This window comes from Somniosus microcephalus, chromosome 13 (genome assembly GCF_052327205.1).
Source record: "Somniosus microcephalus isolate GS21.2 chromosome 13, FLI_Smic_1.0, whole genome shotgun sequence".
Classification (NCBI taxonomy): Eukaryota; Metazoa; Chordata; class Chondrichthyes; order Squaliformes; family Somniosidae; genus Somniosus; species Somniosus microcephalus.
The window spans coordinates 20,558,100-20,576,115 of NC_140999.1; the positions used below are offsets into that span (position 1 = coordinate 20,558,100).

The window sequence follows — 18,016 nt, forward strand, 5'->3', positions numbered from 1 at the left end:
GTGGTGGATGGGGTGCAATCAAGCAATTTCCAATGACTTCTAACTAAAGCCTGAGCAACCAAACACATTTACTGATGGAAATACAGACCTAAACATTAAAATACTTTGCTTTGAAGAAGGGTCAAACCCGAAACGTCAACTCAAATTTCTCTCCACGGATGTTGCCTGACTTGCTGAGTTTTTCCAGCATTTTCTGTTGTTATTTCGGATTTCCAACATCTGCAGTATTTTGCTATCGTACTATTGCTTTGATAATGTTGGAGCGAATAGTTTATCGACAAAGTTTGCTCCCTTTCGAGTAAAGAGTTGCTGAGACTTTATGGATTATATCATTTGAATTCTTTTGTTAACCAAGACTTTTTTTTTAATGTAGTCTCTCTATTTAAAGATGAACCACACTTTGCAAAGCTATTCTCATTCACAGAGAATGATTTGAGCTCATTCATCTGAAATAAAAATCAATCAGGGTTGACATCAGCTTTAGCAGGGAACAGACCTCCTCACTGTGCTTCTTATATGGGAGGCTGAGACTGCAGACTGCCCTGCAGCGAATAATTTATCCATTCATTTTGCCATCTGTCTATCCATTATTCATTCATCCATCAATTTAGCCATCCTTCTTCCTGTCTCTCTGTCAGTAGATACATTTAAATACATTTAAATATGCTGTTCAAGTTCGCATGATGAAGGAACTAAAAATGCAGGGATTGCCTCACACATCAGCATCAATAATAGGACTGTTACATTTTTATATTGTGTTTGTTTCTCTTTCGTTGCAAAGGATCTGTGGAATGACCGTGTGGCCCAGTGTTTTAGATAGTAACATGCAGGCTTAAACTCCCAAATTACCACATGGCCAATCGCATTCTCGGAAATGTAATCCAAGTGAGCTGCTAAAGAGAAAAGTGACGAGATTCTCACAGGGAAAGTAGAAATCTTTGAGCAGCCAGCTATAAGGGCTGATTGCCCGATGGGGCACCTGGAGAGGAGTGGACAACACAGGACATTCTGGGATGAGGTGTTGGATTTCCATGTCCATTATGTTAAATGGATGAATAATCAAGTCCTGCAGGGCCTGTGATATCTCAGTGAGTGGCGGCTCGGCCCTATTGTATCATTGGCAATGGTCTAGAAACAGGTCATCTGAGCTGGTTCATTGCCTGTGTATAATTAACATGGAAGCAAGTGCAGCTTTGCATAGACAAGTTCCACCGTTGGCACGCTATGGGACAGACTTTCTGTTGGCATTGAGTTTGGCGGCAATGAGAGGGGGTAAGGAAATTGGCACTCTCGATTTCTTAGCGGACAATTCTGTGGCCACAAATTAGGCTGTGCTACTAGCATGCACAGGCCTCAGTTCAATTGAATGCCCCTGAAATTCCATGGTTGGTGGGGGGGGGGGGGGTCTCCCGGCTTCCTGCTGTGACTCTGGCAGGAGACTGGCGGAACTCCCAGAGAAATGGCATAAACGGCTGAAAATGACCATTTCTCTAGGAGTTCTGGCGTTTCGGTGGGAGACCGATCGAACCCCCATGGAATTTCAGGGCTAATATTGATTCAAATTAGGTCTTTCACCTAAATTCCTGACTGCTCATCCACTTTAAATAGGAATATCTGGGACCCTGGATCCTAGCCTACTCAAGCGGATGTCTTAAAGTCAGTAGATGTCATGGTTAAGCCCCAAATTTATTATTTTGCATTTTCTGGTAAATATTGTTGCATATTGCTAATTGCATTCATTATTTTTGCCAAAAACTCTGCTATGTTTGAATTTTTTTTGTGCTGTCAACACTTTGCTTCAGTTGTTGCAGGCATTGAAATTGTCCCATACAAAGTGCTGAGCAGAAATATTCCTTGCCAGCCTTCCAACTGGCAATTTTGTGCCACAAATGAGGCCATGCTACTGCCTTTGAATGGTCCTGAAACTTTGCCAGAATTCTTCCAGTTTCCTGCCCTGATTCTGGATGCTTCAGATAAGTAAAGGGAGCAAACCAGCAAAGGATGAGTAAAAAAATAATAAAGAGAGAAAAGTTGAATTATGAGAGTAAACTGGCAAGAAATATCAAAACAGAAAGTAAGAGCTTCTACAGGTATATAAAAAGGAAGAGAGTAGCTAAAGTAAACATTGGTCCAATAGAGGATGAGAGTGGGAAATTAATAATGGGGAACGGCAAAACTCTGAACAAATATTTTGTATCTGTCTTCACGGTAAAAGACACTAACAACATCCCAATAATGGATCATTAAGGGGCCACAGGGATGAGGGAACTAAAGACAATCACTATCACTAAGGAAAAAGTACGTGGTAAAATAATGGGACTAAAAGATGACAAGTCTCCTGGACCAGATGACCTGCATCCCAGGGTCTTAAAAGAAGTGACTGCAGAGATAGTGGATGCATTGGTTGCAATATATCAAAATTCCCCGGACTCTGGGGAGAGGTCCCAGCGGATTGGAAAACCGCAAATGTAACACCCCTATTTAAGAAAGGAGGGAGACAGAAAGCAGGAAACTATAGACCAGTTAGCCTAACATCTTTGGGGAAAATGCTGGAGTCCTTCATTAAGGAAGCAGTAGCAGGGCATTTGGAAAATCATAATGCAGCCAAGCAGAGTCAGCATGGTTTTATGAAAGGGAAATCATGTTTAACAAATTTGCTGGAGTTCTTTGCGGATGTAATGAGCAGGGTGGATAAGGGTGAGCCAGTGGATGTGGTGTATTTGGATTTCCAGAAGGCATTCGATAAGGTGCCACATAAAAGATTACTGCATAAGATAAGAGCTCACGGAGTTGGGGGTAATATATTAGCATGGATAGAGAATTGGCTAACAAACAGAAAGCAGAGAGTCGGGATAAATGGATCATTTTCCGGTTTGGCAAACTGTAACTAGTGGGGTGCCACAGGGATCGGTGCTGGGGCCTCAACTATTTACAATCTACATTAATGACTTGGATGAAGGGACTGAGTGTAATGTAGCCAAGTTTGCAGATGATACAAAGATGGGTGGGAAAGCAAGGTGTGCAGAGGACTCAAAGAATCTGCAAAGGGATATAGACAGGCTAAGTGACTGGGCAAACATTTGGCAGATGGAGTATAATATGGGAAAGTGCGAGGTTATCCACTTTGGCAGGAAAAATAAAAAAGCAAACTATTATTTAAATGGAGATTACAAAATGCTACAGTTCAGAGGGGCCTGGAGGTCCTTGTGCATGAAACACAAAAAGTTAGCATGCAGGTACAGCAAGTAATCAAAAAGGCAAATGGAATGTTGGCCTTTATTGCAAGGGGGTTGGAGTATAAAAGCAGGGAAGTCCTGCTACAACTGTACAGGGTATTGGTGAGACCACACCTTGAGTACTGCGCACAGTTTTGGTCTCCTTATTTAAGGAAGGATATACTTGCATTTGATGGCAGTTCAGAGACGATTCACTCGGTTGATTCCTGAGATGAAGGGGTTGACTTACGAAGAGAGGTTGAGCAGGTTAGACCTACACTCATTGGAATTTAGAAGAATGAGAGGTGATCTTAGTGAAACATATAAGATACGGAGGGGGCTTGACAAGGTAGATGCAGAGAGGATGTCTCCCCTCGTGGGGAAATCTAGAACTCGGGGTCATAGTTTCAGAATAAAGGGTCACCCTTTTAGAACTGAGATGAGGAGGAATTTTTTCTCTCAGAGGGTCATAAATCTGTGGAATTCTCTGCCCCAGAGAGCTGTGGAGGGTGGGTCATTAAATACATTTAAGGTGGAGATAGACAGATTTTTGCAAGATAAGAGAGTGAAGGGTTACGGGGAGCAGGCAGGGAAGTGGCTTTGAGCCCAAGATCAGCCATGATCTTATTGAATGGCGGAGCAGGCTCGAGGAGCCAAATGGCCTATTCCTGCTCCTATTGCTTATATTCTTATGTTCTTATGTTCATAAGGTGCCAGCAAATCCAGGCAAAACGACACCAGAGTCCTTTAGTCTGTACTTAACATTACCCTGGCACCTACGTTTTCAAATTTATCAGGACATATCAGAGGAGACTTGTCTTCGCCGAGCTCAACATACAGCTGTACATCTGCTGCAGGACAACCAGCAGACAACATCTGGATCAAGGACGGCTCTTTCTACTGATGTGAAGGTTACAGTAGCATGATGACAGATGCTGTGTTTGCAAGGAGCAACAGCTTCATCACTATCCCTGTGAAGAGGAGGCTTCAGCTGGAAGGGACACAGAACTTTCACTCGGTGGGAGACTTCCCTTCAGTGCAAGGTGTTGCAGTTGTCAGGGGCATCACAATTCTTCACATCAACCCAATGACTTGCATGCAAAGAAAGAGTTTGCACTCAATCAATAATCAGATGGTATCTGACCATCGAAATTTGATTACATATCCTAATGTGTGATATCTAGGAAGTGGCCATGATGCCATCAGTAAATGGCAATCCATGGTAGCCACATTTTTAGAAAGAGAGAAATCGAAATGAGGGGTGGGGGGGGGGGGGTCGGCGGTGCAGGGGCCAGGGGGCGGGGGGAATTGGTGGTGGTGGCAATGGCTCTTATGTAACTTTTGCTGATGTCACTGAGAAACTCTCATATTCAAAGGAGAGCCTTGGGCTGGACGCCTGAGAATCTGTTTGCTAACCCAGGACTAGCATTTGTACCTGCAAGAAAAGTATGCCATGTAGCTTTAGCACCATGAAAGAGAGTTGACAAAAGGACAGTGTCTGTAATGTTACATCTCAGAGGGTCTAGGAGCTCCAACTGCTGGATTTTCCAATCTCCAACAAAGTGTGCTACAGGCCAAGGTCTCGGGGCAAGCTGTTCCTGCACTTGTAGTCTATTGTCTTAGACAGAGGGATTCCCGTTGGAAAATTGGGCCAGACCAATCCTCTGCAATGCAGCCACAGGCTAGCCTGGGCACACTGGGGCCAGATCAGTCCCATTTTCCCCACATCATAAAATTGGAGCCTTAGATCCATATGAATTGCTTTGGGGTGTCAACACCCGACTCCGCTCAGTTCTGCACGCAAGCTGTTACAAGTGTTACATCCTGGAAAACCACTAGCTCCCAGAGAATAGCTCAATGCTCATTAGCAAGCCCTCAACCTGACATTGTACTGCTAAGATGTCAACTGGTACCTATTATTCATTATTCTCTCTTCAAGCTGTGGCAGTGTGAGATTCCCTTTCTTTATCTATGTGAGCTCTGTATTTAACAGAGTTTTAAGAGAGGAATAAATATTTAGTGAACAAGCAATCTAATTTTTTATCTTGGCATTATCAGAGCAGTATTTTAACATCTTCTTTTGTATTCTATTATTATTGATTGATTTAAGTAAGTTTAACATAAAGGGAAGCTGTGTACCATTCCTGTATCAAGCAACCTTAAAACTCAGATGGTCATGGAATCTGCCAGAATTGTAGGTTGCCATTCTGATTACTCATAGCCATCATTTTAGATTTAATAATTTGTTAATCTTCTAAAGACTGAAGATCCCCAACCACTAATCTTTAAAGTGATGGTATCACCATAGTCTTGAAATGATTAATGTTGATATCAGCAGATGAATGCTTAACACAAAAGTATATATTTGTGTAGTGGACACGTTAAACCATTTAATGCCTGCATTAAACTATCGGGTGAAAGACATCATGCAAATCCTTTAAGCATCCATCCATTGATATTGCCCAAGTAATTTCTAAGCGCATATGGGGATCGGACGGGAAAGTGGAGTTCAGGTCGAAGATCAGCCATGATCTTGTTGAATGGCAGAGCAGGCTTGAGGGGCTGTAAGGCCTACTCTTGCTCTTAATTCTTACGTTCTTATGTAAGAGTTTTAGGGCAGACTCCATTCTTTGAGCAGTCAGGAATAGCCCATTTTGAGAAGTCCACTTGTAGTTCTGCCATACAGCCTGCTGAGGTAAATTTGTGCTGCAAAGGACACAATGGGGCAGATTCTCCTCTGATTACACTTGGGCATGTTGGATCACTTGGGCACGAGGGCTTAGAGGAAAATCAGGTGGGGGAGATCACGGCCCCGATTTTCGGCTTGTGTGGGGAATGGTCGGATTTCCCCGAATGTGGGGTTTCTGACACACATAAAAAAGTGTCAGCCAACTCCACGCAATTTTCCCTCAAGTGGCCAATTAATTCCCAGCATGTGAGAAGCCTTGCTAATTGTCCAATTCGAGTCAGAAATCCCCACACTATGATGTCATCATTCGTGGTGCTTTCAAAGTGTCCAGCAAGCTTCTCCACCTCTGCAGGCTTCTCAACCACCCTTGCACAATGGCAGAGGAGCCTGCACCAGCTGCTGCCAGCGGCAGAGGCCGAGCTGCCTTCAAATTCGACGAGGCTTCACTGCCGGCATTATTGGATGGGGTTAGGGCCCACAGGGAGGTCCTCTTCCCTAGGTCAGGGAGGAAGAGGCCTCCCACTGAGACCAAGGCTGCGTGGATGCAGGTGTCAGCAGGTGCCAACTCGCTGGGAGTCACCAGAAGAACCTTGGCATTACATCTCTATCTCCTTCCTTTACTCCCCCACAGTACCATCCAGAGCCCCCGTCCTCACTGTGGAGGAGGAAGAGGCTGTGCAGCCAGAATCCTCAGAGGAAGCTCCAACCTCTGAGGGCGCAGTGTCAGAAGAAGTAAGCGCACCCAGCACCAGCGCAGACACTCACACCTCGGGGGGACCTTCGGGACATAGAGTAGTGTTGTCACCTGGTGTTTCACAGCTCACAAGTGAGCCTCAGCAGATTCTGGAGACAGGGACAGCAGCGGAGAGTCCTCGTCGGAGGGCGCAGGACTCTGCCAGCTCAGCTCAGCTGTGCTGCATGTTGACCCTCTGCCTCTGGGTCCATCCACAAGAGAAGAGGTGATGGATCTCCATGCACAGATGCAGGAGTCTCTGGCAGGTTTTGTCTCCAGGGTCGCTGCGAGTGTGGAGCGAATGGAGGAGTCCATAGCGACCATGAGCAGAGCCTTTGTGGTGTCATTGGCGCATGAATGCATCACCATGGAAAGGTTGGCAACCTCCATGGAGGAGATAACTCACCAGGGTACGGAAAACATGGTGAGTGCTCATAAGAGAATGACATCTCTTGAGGAGCATTGGTCATCTATTGAACAGAGAAACCAGACCTTCATGGAAGTCCTTCTGAGTAGGACTGCCAGTGCAGATAGGGGTCCCCATGGCCCCCTAAAGCGCAGCAACGTGCTCTCAAGCCACTTCCAAGCGCTGGCCCCTTCTGGCCTGTGCAGCTTCAGGTGAGTGAGCAGCAGCCTGGTTCTCCTGTTGCGGATCCTGCTGTTCCTGGTTCTGCTGCTGCTGCCTCTGCTGCTGGAGATCCTCTAATGACAAGAAGGGAAGGAAAAAAAGGCATCCCATGTGTAGTGTATGTACCTTTAAGAGAGAACTACTTTTACAGCTCCTGTATACTGTAGTACCGGCAGTGACCACACCTGTATATAAGCCTTGAGCATGCCTCTGTACCCCCAGTCTTGAGACTACCCTACTCCAGTAAATACCTGTTGATTGTTAAGTTACAGCATCCGTGTAGTTATTGAAAAACATCATACTCTCAGAATCACGGATCTAACAGGGGTGACGAGTGGCGATTCGAATCTGCCTGCAACTCTGCATTTCCCTTCGAGGATTCGCTCCGGGAGGGCAGTGGAAGAAAGTCGAGGCCAGAAGCATGGGCATCGACCATGAGGAACCGCCCAGTCGTCCGGCAGAGAGTGAACATCGCAGGGGAGGCTGTGGAGAGCCGGGCTTGGTTCCCCAGCCACGACGATCAGCAACAGACTGACGACAGGTACAGCGCAGACCCTTCCCAGACAGCAGCGGCTGGAGCCGACCGACGGCAGAGAAAAAGCCGAGCAGCGTCGACGGGGTAAGATAGAGGGTGAAGCGCACAGCGCGCAGCCGGGGGTTGAAAACTGAGCGGCGTCGAGGAAAAACAAAACGGAGAGAGAGAGGGTAAAGCAGCAGCCGGGTTCAGGACTGAGCGGCGGAAACGGGAAAGGCGCACAGAAAAAAAAATGCGCAGAGCACAGCCAGGGCTCAAGGGCTGAACAGTGTCCGCGGGGAGAAGAAGGGAGAGCGCGGGAGATGCCATTGAGCCGCGGAAAAGAAGGAAGAGCGCGGGAGACGCCATTTTTAGAAGCTGCAGCGGAGAAGAAGGGTGAGCGCGGGAAGAAAGGAAAGCGCGGGAGACGCCATTTTGTGCCAGCGGAGAAGAAGGGAGAGCACAGGAGATGCCATTTTTGACAGTTAAATCACACCCAGGGATGCCAAAGAGTGGCAGTATCTCTACGTTCGACAATGAAGTCGAAGATTGGGCGACATATGTGGAACGTATTGAGGTGTACTGCAGGGCGAATGAAGTGCCAGATGCTAGGAAAGCACTGGTTTTGTTAAATTCCATGGGTGCAAAAACTTATGGGTTACTGCAAAACCTAATAACCCCAGAGAAGCCCGTGAATAAGAATTTCGAAAGCATAGTAGAAATCCTACAGGACCACTTAAACCCCACACCGCTGCTGATAGCAGAACGATTTAAGTTCCATAAAAGGAACCAACACAAAGACGAAAGCAATGCTGAGTACTTAACGGAACTGCGCAAGCTATCGAAACACTGCCAGTTTGGAGTGGGACTAGCAGATACGTTAAGGGACAAGTTTGTGTGTGGGCTTCAAAGTGAAGGAACCCAGAAACGGCTTCTATCAGAAAAGGATCTTACGCTGGACAAGGCTTTCAGTATGGCAGTATCACACGAAGCAGCCGCAAGGGGCGCTGCAGAGATACAACAGAGACCGCAAGAATATGGCACTAATGAAATGTTCTATGGAACAGGGAAGTGTTATCGCTGCGGCAGAACAACACACGACCAGAAGGATTGTTGGTTCAAGGACCAAGTGTGCAGACAGTGTGGAAAAGCAGGACACATAGCAAGAGTCTGCAGGTCTGGGAAGAAAACCAACAGCAAGAAACCTCCACAGGAGAAGTACAAAAAGGTACATAAGGTGATGGACAGTAGTTCAGACGAACAGAAAAGTGACACAGACTCCGGAAGCAAGGAGCTGGGTTGTCTGAAACTACATAAGGTAACCAAAATGGAGTATCACCAGACTATCTGGGTTACACTCAAGATAGACGGAGTCCAAGTGAAAATGGAATTGGACACAGGATCAGCCCTAACAGTCATAAACCAAAGGGACTACAAGCGGCTATTTTCACATATACCCTTGAAAGCTACAGAGATTGTCTTGAAGATGTACATGGGGCAAAAAGTCTACCCCAAAGGAAAAATAAGGGTGAAAGTGATATACAAAGGCCAGGAAATACCTAAAACGGACTTATATGTATTGCCAGGTGGAGGATCACCACTGCTAGGACGTGAATGGATCCGGAAGATACAATTAGATTGGCATTCCATACAGGCACTGAAGGTTGAGGCCAAAAAGGATGACGACGTCACACCTGGACGACTGTCAAAAATGCTAACTGACGCAAAAGAAGTGCTCCAGGAGGGACTCGGAACACTAAAAGGCATAACAGCAATGATTAAAATAGAGGAAAATGCAAGCCCAAAGTTTCTTAAGGCCAGACCAGTGCCTTATGCGATCTGGTCAGCCGTCGAAGCAGAGCTGGAAGGGTTGGAACGTTCAGGAGTACTGTCCAAAGTAGACTGGAGTGAGTGGGCTACACCCATCGTTCCTGTAATGAAGAGGTCGTAGAGTAATATGCCTGGGGAACCAAAGAAGGTCCGCATCTGTGAGGATTTTAAGGTGACAGTGAACCCAGTCCTTCACACGGTACAATATCCGCTTCCATGAATTGAGGATATTTTCGCCTCGCTATCTGGAGGTAAACGCTTCACCAAAATTGATCTAGCCCGGGCATACTTGCAAATGGAGGTAGAAGAAGCCTTGAAACAATACCTCACGATCAACACTCATAAAGGTCTCTACCAATACAACCGGCTGGTGTTCGGGGTAGCATAGGCTCCGGCTATTTGGCAAAGGGCGATGGATCAAGTCCTGCAAGGGATTCCAGGGACCCAGTGTTATTTGGACGACATCCTGGTCACGGGCGAAAATGACAGTGATCACCACGCCAACTTGGAGAAGGTGCTCGCCAGATTAAAGGAATATGGGCTACGTGCTAATCGCCACAAGTGCGAGTTTTTCCAGAAGCAGATCTCGTATTGTGGCCACGTCATCGATGAAGAGGGGTTACATAAGTCCCCTGAAAAGATTGAGGCAGTAGTCAAGGCTCCAGCACCAGAAAATGTGTCACAACTGAGGTGGTTCCTCGGGCTGGTAAGTTCTTACCAAATTTGTCTACAGTATTACACCCACTGAACACCCTACTGCAAACAGGGGTACCATGGAAGTGGAATGACGAACGTAAACGAGCTTTCCAGAAGTGCAAAGAATTGATCACATCAAAAGAGGTGCTGGCCCATTTCAACCCAGCACTACCAATTCGTTTGGCATGTGATGCATCACCCTATGGTATTGGAGCGGTGCTGTCGCACAAATTCCCAGACGGGCTGGAGAGGCCAGTAGCCTTTGCGTCTCGGTCACTAACCTCAGCCGAGCGCAACTACGCCCAGATTGACAGGGAGGCCCACAGCCTAGTATGGGGAGTAAAAAAATTCAACCACTATCTGCATGGGCAGAAGTTCACCTTGCTGACTGACCACCAACCACTTGTCTCCATCTTTAATCCTAAGAAGGGCGTTCCAGTGATGACTGCACAACGGTTACAAAGATGGTCCCTGTTTCTAGGGGCAAATCAATATGAAATAGAATATAAAGGCACGAAACAGCATGGAAACGCTGATGGGCTATCATGCCTGCCACTGGCTACTGTGGAGGAAGCACCAGCAGTGGACCCTATCGAGATATTTTATTCGTCAATAATTGAACGATTGCCAGTAATGAACGCGGATATAGAGAAGGAGACCCGCAATGATCCGACGTAGTCTTGGGTATATGATTTGACGGTGAGGGGATGGCCAACACATGGCGACTCACTGTTGCCAGCATTCTCATCCAGAAGAGAACAGCTGTCAGTATGCCAGGGGACAGTGATGTGTGGATCCAGAGTGGTGATTCCACCCAAGTTAAGGGAGAGAGTGCTAAATGAGCTTCATGAAGGTCATCTGGGGGGAATGAAAATGAAAAGCCTAGCTAGGGCTTATGTGTGGTGGTCGGGAATCGATCAACAAATCGAGGACCTAACCAAGAGCTGCTCAGGATGCCAGAAGGTCCAAAATGCACCACCACATGCCCCTCTACACCCATGGGAGTGGCCCTCCTCTCCATGGCAACGGGTGCATATTGATTTTGCTGGTCCATTCATGGACTCAATGTTCTTAATAGCAGTAGATGCTCATTCGAAATGGCCTGAGGTGATAAAATGTCCTCAACCACTACAGAGAAAACGATTGCAGTCCTACGGACCATATTTGCCAGGAACGGCTTGGCAGAGCAGATTTGCTCTGATAATGGACCACAGTTTGTGTCCGAAGAGTTTCGGAAATTTATGAGAAGGAATGGGGTAAGGCATTACACATCCGCCCTGTATCATCCAGCCACAAATGGATTGGCTGAGAGGTTCGTACAAACCTTTAAAAAGGCGATAAAGGCCATGTGTGACGATGAAATTCCACTACAGCATAAGGTGGACAATTTCTTATTGGCCTACCGAAATGCGACACATGCAGTTACCAACCAGACCCCGGCCATGATGTTCTTTAACCGAAGGTTGAGATCTCGTCTGGATTTGCTCAGACCAAATGTGCGAAGAAATGTTGAGGATAAACAATTCCAGCACATCAATGAGAACCCGACAAGGAGCTTCAACGTAGGACAACCAGTCTTGGCCCGTGACTACTGAACAGAGAAATGGCAACCCGGAACGATATGCACAAGGCAGGGGCCATTAATGTACACAGTGGATGTCGGGGAGAACATTGTGAGACGCCACATCGATCAGATTTTAGCGTCACAGGAACGAGTCAACCCCATGTCTCGCGTACCTGGGGATGAACCCGACATACCGGTAGCATCTACCTCTGAACCAGTAGCAGTGGAAACCGATGAACTAACTGACGAAAAGGGGCCAGAATCGCCTCCGTACCAAGAACAAGAACCTCAGGAAAGGCGCTATCCCGAAAGGATCAGGAAGCCGCCCCAAAGACTAAATCTATAAATGGACTATTGTTGTTTAATGTACATGTTAAATTGTTAATTGTTATTTGAATATTATGGGTACTGCTAATCTAAAAGGGGAGGAATTGTAGTGTATGTACCTTTAAGAGAGAACTACTTTTACAGCTCCTGTATACTGTAGTACCGGCAGTGACCACACCTGTATATAAGCCTTGAGCATGCCTCTGTACCCCCAGTCTTGAGACTACCCTACTCCAGTAAATACCTGTTGATTGTTAAGTTACAGCATCCGTGTAGTTATTGAAAAACATCATACTCTCAGAATCACGGATCTAACACCATGCTTCTCGTAGATGCCTCCGCTGAGGAAGCGCTGAGTGAGGGTGGCGAGAGGGGCTTCCCAGGAGATCGCTTTGGAGAAGTGTGTGAGGCTGCAACCTTCCACAGCTGTGCCTAAGCCTTGAAGAAGTAGCCCCAAACCTGCAACAACAAGGTCCTTCAACATACAAGTGCTGTCCCTTTAAATCGCAGCTTCTCCGATTGACCTGCAGCTGACAGCAAGCAAGCCGGCAAGCTTCACGCCAGGTCTCAGCAGCGGGGTTCCCAGCAGGCGGGTTTGATGTGGGGAAAGCCCCAAAGTTGCAACGGCCCCGGAAAAACTACCTCAACAAGCTGATAATTGCTTGTTAGTGCTCCGACGACCAGTCTCGCCAGCGGCGGCCGGGACTGAAGCGGGTCGCGGGGAAACGGCGGTCCGAAAGTTGGACGGGGCAGGGAATCAGGCGGGGGGGATCCCAACCTGCTTTTTCGCCAATTTTCAGCCCCTGGCCGCATGAAAAGCTGCCCGACGGCGGCCAGAATATTGACCCCAATGTTTCAGGTCGATGACCCTTCGCCAGAACTGGGGTGCTACTGTCGGTCTCGGCGCAGCGAGTTGTTGTGATCTGGGCGGCGCTGCCTGATAGGGCGGTGGAAGCAGATTCAATAGTAACTTTCAAAGGGGAATTGGTTTAAATACTTCAAAAGGAAAAAGTTGCAGGAATATGGGGAAAGAGCAGTGGAGTGGGACTAATTGGATTACCATTTCAATGCTCCGGCACAGGCACGGTGGGTCGAATGACCTCCTTCTGTGCTATATAATTCTATGGGGAAGAGAAAACTGGCTACGGTCCTTGTTCCTTATCAAGGAACCCTGCCCAAGGACTGTGTATGTGGACATCAGGTGAGAACAGAATTAAGCTGGGTTGTGATGCCACTCATGATAAAATAGCCTAACACCACTCATTCATGGATGAATAATGAGCATTTGGGCAAGGTACCAGAGGATAACCGCTGCCTGTGGAACTGTACCCCAGTGATGGACAGGAGGAGTGGGGGGTGGGGGTAAACTGTCAGAGAAAATTGACACGGCTCACAAAATATTTTAGCATATTGAGTCTGGTACTTACCAGGAACAACTCATATGCCCAAGCCAAAAAAGAAATTAAGTCCCACAAATTCCCCCTTAAAGAGGCATATCATATTTGAATATATTGGGCCGGATATTCCGATCCTTACAGGTGGGTACGCGCTGTGTACTCACCCGTAGGGACATCGGAAATGCCGGTTTTAGGCATGCACAGTGCATGCGCTGGAAACCGGCATTTCCGATCTGTGATCCTCCAGCTGCCCTGGAGAAGGGCCTCTACGGGTGGATAATTCCGCTTTTTGGAGACCCTCCGCCCGCAGAAAACCCTTACAATCCTTACGCCTGGTAAAAGCAGCATAAGGCCTGCTTTTACCAGGATAAGAGTTGAAAAAAGTTTTAAAACATTTTTTTTCCACTGATTTATCACTTAAAAATACTTTTAAAAAAAGGTAAGTTTATTTTTAGCCCCGTAAAAAACTTTAATTATTTTTTTGAAAAATTTAGGGCTAGATTTTCAGTTGCTTGCGCCAGCAGTTAGCGCCTTAAGAGAAGTGATTTCCGGGCGCTATGCGTGTAGCGCCCGGGCGCAGCGCAGTTTGCGCCTCGCCCCACATTAAGTTGGCCGTTAGCGCCGGCACAAAGTTTAGCGCCCGCCCGGATGCGCGCGCAGAAAATGACGTCACATCCTCGTGCAACGCCCTTTGGCCGCCCCGATTCCAAACTTCAGTCGGACCGCCCCATTGTGCGGCTGGCGGCCGGAGCATTTGAAAAAAGGAACGCAACACAACCAGCGCGGGCCCCGGGGGGCGCAAATTAAAGGGGACGTGCCCTCCAGTATAAAGGCCAGCCATTTTTCAGCAAACACTCTAGTGCAACGCATTTCTGGACACACAACAAGGAGGATAGCTAACTGGTTTCAAGCAGCAACAGCTCAGGTATTTTTGGACTCAGGCCAGAGCGCTGCAAGTGGCCTTTTGGAAATTTGAGTGTTTGCCAGGATTTGATGGGGGTTGCATGGGGTGCCAACACGGAGCTGCAGCGCCATGTCCGTAGGGCTCGCAGACGCATTGTGAGAGGGGCAGCCCTGGCTAGAGGCAGAGGGGGCTACAGGCGTCAGCCACGTAGGCCTTACCCAGTCAGGCTATACCGCCAGCAGCGCTCCTACCTAAACATGAGTGCCGCGCGATGTGTTAGAAGGCTCCGATTCCGAAAGGAGGTGATTGCAGAGATCTGCCACCTGCTTCGCAGAGATCTGCGGCCAAAGCTCAGGTGCAGGACGTCTCTGTCGGTGGAAGTGAAGGTGACGGTGGCATTGAACTTCTATGCCACCGGCTCCTTCCAATCCGCTGCTGGGGACATAGCAAACATCTCCCAGTACGGCGCGCATCACTGCATCCGCCAGGTGACCGAAGCACTGTTCAGAAGGAGAAGCCAATTCATCTCCTTCCCCATGGCCCTGGAGAGCCAGCATCAGCGCGCATTGGGATTTGCCAGACTCGGGGACTTCCCCTTGGTGCAGGGCGCCATTGACTGTACGCATGTGGCTTTGCGGGCCCCTCTGGAGCATGGCGAGCAGTATCGCAACAGGAAGGGCTACCATTCTCTGAATGTGCAGCTGGTGTGTGACCACAAGCAGCGCATCATGGCTGTCAATGCCAGCTTCCCAGGCAGCAGCCACGATGCCTTTATCCTGCGGCAGAGTACTGTGCATGACATGTTCGAGGCACAGCCTCCCCCAAGAGGATGGCTACTCGGGGACAAAGGCTATCCTTTGTGTACCTGGCTCATGACCCCGCTCCGCGCGCCCAGGACCGCTGCTGAAGAGGCCTACAACGAGAGCCATCAAACCACCCGCAACATCATCGAGCAAACTATTGGGGTCCTCAAGCAGCGGTTCCGCTGCCTTGATCGCTCCGGAGGAGCTCTCCAGTATTCGCCGGACCGGGTCTCCCAATTTGTGGTAGTTTGCTGCATGCTACACAACCTGGCTCTCCGCAGGACTCAGGCACTGCCACCTGACATTGGAGCAGCACCTCAGGAGGAGGAGCAGGAGGAGCATGAGGAGGAGGAGGAGGAGGAGCAGGAGTACGTTCCCAGGAGGGAGCGACCAGGGCCAAGGGCCGCACGATGCCACCTTATTACACGGTACTTCTAAGCCCCCTGTCAGGGAATGCCTTGGGGCCATGAGGGAAGATGAATGCAGCCGCTCCGCAAGCCCTCAGCCGGCGAAGCCAGCAAACACTAACAAGAACAACCATGGAGACTGCATGAATAAAGATAAATTTTTATTACACAAAAATGAAAACCCCTTCCCACATGAATCCCCAAAAACAATCAACGGGCCCAACAAAAAGCCCAACAAACGACTCACTCCCACAAACTGGGGAGGAGTCACTCCACATTTGTACAACCCGGGCCTCAACCTCGGCCTAACGCAAAAAAAAAGCCCATGAACCAAACAACCATGGGCAAAAGAAAGATGGCCACCGCCATATAAAGCGAAAGCTGGCCACACCCTCTACTGAGTGGCCCGTGAGGGCGAGACCTTGCCCAGCCTTTTGCCTCCCCTGCCCGGCCTGCTGCTCCTTCGCAAGCTCTGCCCAGTGGCTGCTGCGAGGCTGGGGGAAGGCGCCTGAGGCTCAGATGTCCTTCCGCCAGATGCCGCTGGGGGGCGGCCTACATGGCCTTTGGGCCTCGAGGGGCCGTCTGCTGAGTGGCGCACCTGAGCCTGGCCAACATCAGCTCCAGCCGCTTGCCCTTGACGCCCCAGTGGGGGAATGGCGGCGACGGATGGCGCAATGTGGGCCAGCTGGCGTCTGGGATGGGCTGCCTGGTGCTGTGGCGCGCTGGCACTCGGCCGGGCCCGCACTGCAGGATCCGCAACAATCAGCCGAGGGGCGGCTCGCTGGGATGCTCCAGCGCGGCGACTGCCCTGGCGATACCTGCCTGAGACAGCGCGTGTGGCAGCAGTGAGTGCCCCTGTTGTCCTGGTGTGCGCCCGCATCACACCCGCCAGGGTCTTGACGGCATCAGTCAGCATGCGGCCACTCACGGCAGTTGCTGCCCCGAACTCGCGCACACTGGTCGCCAGCGACTCGATGGCCTCAGGCATGCGCCCCACCACGCTCATGAGCTCCGTGTGGCGCCGGTCCGAATCCTCGGCCATCTTATCCAGCTTCCGCACCTCCTCCGAGGTGAAGGTGTCCGGACTGGAGTCGCGACTCTCCTGCTGGGGAGGAGGGGGCCGAACTAGGGGAACCTTGCCACGTTGGTGGCGGCGAGTGTGCCGATCAGCAGCACTCCCCTCTGATCCTTCCCTGGGGGGAAGGCCGCGGGCCACGCGCACGGCTCCTGGGTGGCTGGATGCCACTGGTCCCAGAAGCTGCATTCCCCTGCGACAGTTCCTCCAGGCACTCGTCCAGTGAGGACGTGTCAAGCCTTTCGTCCTCTCCGGCGGGACCTGAGTGTTCCCCCGATGGTCCGGCTTGCTCCTCCTCCTCCTCCTCCTCCTCCTGCTCGGAGGGGCTGTCACTGGCAGCTTCAGGGTCCTGGTCGTCACCAGCTGAAAGCAGGAATGCACAAGAGTAGCTTCAGAGTGAGGAGACGGCGTCAGCGAGGGAGTTAGGACTGGTGGCATTCAGCGCATTGGTGGGACAGTGGCAAAGGAGGTAGCTTGGATGCGCAAGTGCGACGCGAGAGGGCCAAAAGGCGAGGTCCTTACCATTGCCGGGCAGTGGAGGGTCGGCTACTCCGCACGCTGTGCGCACGATCAGACGGGCTCCCATGAGCACACACACGCGCTCCTCCAGCCGAGTGAGCTTCTGCAGCTTTGCGCGGCCTCCCCTGGCCCTGGCACGGGCCTGGCGATTATACGCAACTTTAGCCTGCAAGAGAAAGGACGGGCTGTAAGTGCGCAGTGTAGCCCTGATGTAGTGTGCACTGCCTCCCATGGTGGAATAGCTTGGCCAGAGTGTAGCCCTGATGTCGTGTGCACTGCCTCCCATGGTGGAATAGCTGGGCCAGCGTGTAGCCCTGATGTAGTGTGCACTGCCTCCCATGGTGGAATAGCTTGGCCAGAGTGTAGCCCTGATGTAGTGTGCACTGCCTCCCATGGTGGAATAGCTTGGCCAGAGTGTAGCCCTGATGTCGTGTGCACTGCCTCCCATGGTGGAATAGCTGGGCCAGAGTGTAGAGTGCAGAATGGCCAATTGATGCTCATGACTGTCCCAATGCTGCTGGCTGAGGGCTGGCCATTAGGACTTTCAGTTCCCTTTGCCCATCATGTCAGGTGTACATGCAAGAATGAGGAGGAGACTGGAAAGGGTACTCACCCTGACAATCCTGGTCAGGTCATTGTATTTTTTACGACATTGTTTGTGGGTCCTGGGGGCATCGCCGGTGAACGTCACCCTCTGGGCGATCTGCTTCCAGGC

The 18,016-nt window shown here is 49.7% G+C and overlaps 1 protein-coding gene across 1 annotated transcript; it reads right to left on the bottom strand.

Annotated features, from left to right (window-relative positions):
• Positions 1-438: 438 nt before the first annotated feature.
• Positions 439-17,543, bottom strand: LOC147108118 (uncharacterized). Its single transcript, XM_086005988.1, has 3 exons — positions 17,305-17,543; positions 16,930-17,145; positions 439-446 (listed from the first exon to the last, which is right to left on the bottom strand). The coding sequence occupies exons 1-3, from the start codon at positions 17,531-17,533 to the stop codon at positions 439-441; spliced, it is 453 nt and encodes a 150-aa protein (XP_085862114.1). The 5' UTR covers positions 17,534-17,543.
• Between the last annotated feature and the right edge of the window lie 473 nt (positions 17,544-18,016).

Excerpts from the sequence above, each read along its gene's own strand:
- LOC147108118 (XM_086005988.1), bottom strand. The coding sequence starts at position 17,533 with ATGGGAGGCAGTGCACACTACATCAGGGCTACACTGCGCACTTACAGC. Across the intron at positions 17,146-17,304 it reads CCCTCCACTGCCCGGCAATG|CTGGTGACGACCAGGACCCT; the intron begins GTAAGGACCTCG and ends TCCTGCTTTCAG.